Here is a 4,648-nt window from a genome sequence, read left to right on the forward strand (position 1 = left end):
CTGCCAGGATTCTACATGTGTAGTGGAGACCAGTACGTGGTCTTCATCATAGGTCAACCACTCCGAAGGTTAAGGGTAGACGCGGTCTTGTAGGGAGTGCGTGGACTCCGCTTTATTCGGGGGTTGAAAGTGAACAAACCCTACGAGGAAGAGGGTCCTTGAAGAAAAGGGTAGGTACTAGTGCTCGCAGGGAGCACCTGCTCGAGGCCAGGCAGGCAACCTTGCTCGGGCGAATCCTGCCCGACCGAGGGCTAGTAGTTTCGTTAAGTTAGATGTAGTGTCACTTACGCCCGTCAGACGGGCAAGGGGGAGTCCCCTCGAGACCAGGAGCGAGGCCAAACCTTTCCTTGGGCTAAGAGGGGTTTGGGCCTTTCGCTATGATATGGCCAGGAGCCAGCCCAGTCCAGAACAGGAGCCCCCCAAGTTATAGTTTCCGGGCAGGGAGCTGTAACTTTGTATTTTCCCGACAATGTCCTCTGTGGCGTATGTCGGGGAATTCCTCTAATCGGTGACAGTCGGGCGGAAAATGCCATGCCAAGTGGAAAACTTTCGCGGGGAAAGGCAAACGGTTGCGTATGGCAGACATTTGGTGACGTGGCAGCGCAATAAGAGCGTAATGATGACCTACTGACTAGGGTCATAATGATGGCGGCGATTGGGATGAGGCGTGCCAGCCGACGTGGCGTTTCACCTTCCGTGCAAAGTCTATAAAAAGGAGTAAAACTTCTCATTTAGGGTTTTACGCTCCTCTAACTCTCTCAAATTTGCTCCGTTCTCTCTCCAATCGCCGCTTCTAACATGCAATCCTCAGGTATGCTATTCTAATCTCCCTTTTAGTTAGATTTCGTTCTTAGGACGCTTCTGTGTTTTGGGCGAGTCTGTCCTCGGCGTCTTCATCCTTTTTAGATGTGATCAAGAAAACTAGGTTTAATGGGTTTTAGGGGATTTGTAGGAGATTCCGCGCGAGGAATCCCCTTCCTCGACAGATTGATAGGATTCATGTGTTTTTCCGTGGAAAGGAACTTAGAATGGCTAGTTATCCTCGAGGGGTTTATGGTTTTCCCCGGGCTATTCGTGTTATTCCCCGAGAAATTCATGTTTTTCCTTAGTAGATTATGTCTCGCTCTTCGTATTCATTAATACGCCTGAGTTAGGTCTAATGTATCCTTGTTCGAACATCGCTTGAGGAGCTGGATAAGGGTTCGGTCGGGGGCCTCTAGTGCCCCCCGCTCTACCCTTTCACTTGTCTTGAAATGGAAGGGTGGATTTGATATAATGTCGAATTCACTTATTTTCCTCTGCATGCAGGTGATATGGCCGCCCCGGAGGAGGTACTTCTTTTGTCTGAATCCGAGGAAGAACCCATGTTGTTCGACTCCGTGACTGATCCTGGTTTGGATTCGATGGCCGAGGAACCGCGGGGGATAGCCTCGCGCTATGGTGATTCTCTAGTCGGAGCCTTCTGGGCGGTTGAAGATAGGGCCCCCAGTAGTTTAAGGAATTGGGCGGCCAGTTGCCTGTCTGCGACTGAGAGGATATGCTCCAGGTTTAGTGGTGATCGATTCTCCATGTATGAATATGTTTTTAAGGAGATAAGATTCTAACTTCCCTTCACTAGCCTTCAAATTGTTGTGCTCGCTAATCTTAACCTAGCGCCTTTCCAACTTCATCCAAACGCCTTTGATTTTATGCAGGTGTTTTAGTGTTTGAAATTTTGTACAGCAACAACAACCCTATTGTTCTCAAGAAAATACTATGACAAACAAGAAAATGGATTCTACTCCACTTTCACACACTCTCATCCCTTTCCAAGTCAACCTTACTCCCTCGCAAAAAAATCATCAAAAATTAACCGAGGTTGATTACTTTAAGAATTACAACGACAATGATCACAATAAGGTTGATGTCTCTCTATCTGCCTCTACCGCTGCTGTCTCTGTCCTTGACATTGATCATACCAACATGCCGTCTTTGTTAGATTTCAAACTAAGCGTGAGTGATTCATAATTCAAGTAATCTTTTTTTGTGGTTTTTTTGTTTATCGTAATAAATTGTTCGTAAGTTTTGAAGCTTTTCATTTATTATCTCAATAATTTTAAGATCACCTTAATTTGTAATTATTTTTATTTAATAGATTGGCAGTGGTCTCGATCAAAATCATCTCGCTATCAATGATGCTAGTGATCAAGATGATAATGACATGTCATCTAAATCTCATGACAAAAACACTAAGAATGAGGTAAAGTTTATAATTATATTAATTAATAGTTTAACTTAATGGAATTTAAAAATGTTTTCCTTTTATTCTGAGTCATGATTTTAAATTTTTGTTGTGATGTGGTTATGCTGTAAATCATTGTATTGCGTAAAATGTCAGCGATGACGTTTCAATAGTAGTTTTGATGTGGTTACATTGAGGGTGCAATTATGGTTTAAGAGACACAATTGAGTGTTTTTTTATGTGATGATATTTGAAATCTATGAACTGTTTTTTTAGATGGCTGTTCTTCGAGGCAAACTTGCTCGAATGAAAATGGAAAATTGTCGATTGAGTTTCATGCTTGATCAGCTTCAAACACAGTATGATACCTTGCAAATACGTTTTGAGAAAATGAAACAGGACAAGAAGGCCAAGAAAGTTGAACAACAAGAAAGGTTTGATAGAAAACTTGGAAATAAAAGGAAATTTGAGAACGATGGAGTATCAGTTTCAAGAGATTTTTTGGAGTCTGGATTGGCTATTAATGCAGATACTGGGGTGGATCCTGAACCCTCTTCTTCAAGAACAAGAAATTATGATGGATTGGGATCCACGCCTGAGAACAACATTGAAGTTGCCTCCAAAGAGTTAGTCCTAACTAAGAATGGGAAAGTTAGTGATGAAGAAAAGAATGACTATGGTAAAGGAACTAAAGGAGAGGATAATCATGTTGGTCATGCTGAGAGATTTCAAAACCCGAGTCCTCTTAACTATGCTCCAACCTTTGTTAATGATGATTCAACTGATGTTGCTGCAATCTTGACGAGAGCAAGAGTTTCTATTAGAGCTAGATCAGATGGAATCATGGTAAATATGTCAAAAATGCGTAACATAGTTTTAAATTGCATGTTGCAATACTTTTAATCTATACAATTTTGTAACGAGAAATTATTGTTATTTATTAGGTTTCTGATGGATGCAAGTGGAGGAAGTATGGACAGAAAATAGTGAAAGGAGAGCCGAGTCCTCGTGCTTATTATAGGTGCAGCATGGTTAGGGGTTGCCCAGTTAGAAAACAGGTAGGTTTTCTCCTTTAAGATTTAAACATAATTAATGCATCGGAACCTCAATTCCATAGCAGTCGCATAGACATTAAAATTTTTAATTGTTGCCTAAATTGTTAGATAGTATTTATTAAAATTTTGTATTCATATATACGTGCTCAATTAACTGTCATTTAAGACTACGTACACAATTAATAACATCAATTATTGACATGACATGCATTTCACTAGGTTGAATATGAATAAGAGTAATGTTAAATGGATATGTGTTTCATCTTTCAAGGATATTGCTTCCGTTCTCGAATGTAGTAGCTAGTTAGGTTTGATTATTAAAATCTTTATAAACTGGCAGCGAAAGTTTATAAAATTTTCGTATAAAGTTGACTCAAATCTCGTAAGATCGTGAGTTCAGATGTCAGTATAAGAAACTTATTGAATACAAAAGTTTGTTATGCAGTGTAAATAAAATTCTGATAGAGAGTTCAAAATTTGCAGGTACAAAAGTGTGCTAAAGACAATAAAGTGGTAATCACAACATATGAAGGCTATCATAACCATACTTTACCTCCAGCAGCCATGGAAATTGCACAAACAACTGCAGCAGCTGCAAGAATGCTTCTTTTAGAATCAACTTCAAGCAAAGATGGAACAACAAATCCAAATATTCCTGGTTCTACAAGTCTTGCAACTATCTCAACTTCTGCTCCGTTTCGGTCTATAACACTTGACTTTACACAAACTTCAAATCCTTTGCAACTCCAAATGCCTCAAAATTAGTTTCAAGTTTCATTTCCTCACCAAATAACTTATCCTATTCTACAAAATAGCATTTAATAAATAACTTATCCTAAATTAAGATTAAAGAGTATATTTCAATCAATCTTTTTTTTTTTTTTGGTAATACATATTTCAATGAATCTTAAATTAAAGATCAAGTTATAATAAACACAGACACAAGGAAAAATCATTAAGATCCATGAATAATGAGAGACCAATTAGATCCATTTAATCTTTTCCTTGACTATATGCGAGTTTGCTGCAGATTTGTGACATAGATTTTACTTGTTTTTTATTTCTCTCAAAGTTGAAATTGTTCTTGTTCCTGCTTCAAAGTCACAAATTGAAATCGATTTTTTTCAGCTGAAATCGTTCTATTCATGTTTCGAAGTCCACAATCGAAATCAAATTCTCTTAAAGCCAAAATTGTTCTTCTTCTTGTTTTGAAGCCAAAATTGGCCGTTAGTCGGTAAGTATTTAAAATAGCTTTATTCTTACGTTTCAAATATGTTAATTAAATGAATATATGTTATAAGTTTATGGTTGATGTGAATTTAACATAAATTGGTTCCTTATGCTATTTACTTTGTATGGTGATAATTCTAGA

General features: G+C 38.5%; 1 protein-coding gene across 1 annotated transcript; it reads left to right on the forward strand.

Moving 5' to 3' along the window:
- Positions 1–798: 798 nt before the first annotated feature.
- Positions 799–4,041, forward strand: LOC131624531 (probable WRKY transcription factor 31). Its single transcript, XM_058895486.1, has 7 exons — positions 799–811; positions 1,309–1,580; positions 1,723–1,992; positions 2,135–2,239; positions 2,498–3,067; positions 3,166–3,279; positions 3,760–4,041. Exons 1-7 carry the CDS (start codon positions 799–801, stop codon positions 4,039–4,041), a joined length of 1,626 nt encoding a protein of 541 aa, XP_058751469.1.
- The last annotated feature ends 607 nt before the right edge of the window (positions 4,042–4,648 follow it).

This window comes from Vicia villosa, unplaced genomic scaffold (assembly GCF_029867415.1).
Source record: "Vicia villosa cultivar HV-30 ecotype Madison, WI unplaced genomic scaffold, Vvil1.0 ctg.000133F_1_1, whole genome shotgun sequence".
In the NCBI taxonomy this organism is placed as follows: domain Eukaryota; kingdom Viridiplantae; phylum Streptophyta; class Magnoliopsida; order Fabales; family Fabaceae; genus Vicia; species Vicia villosa.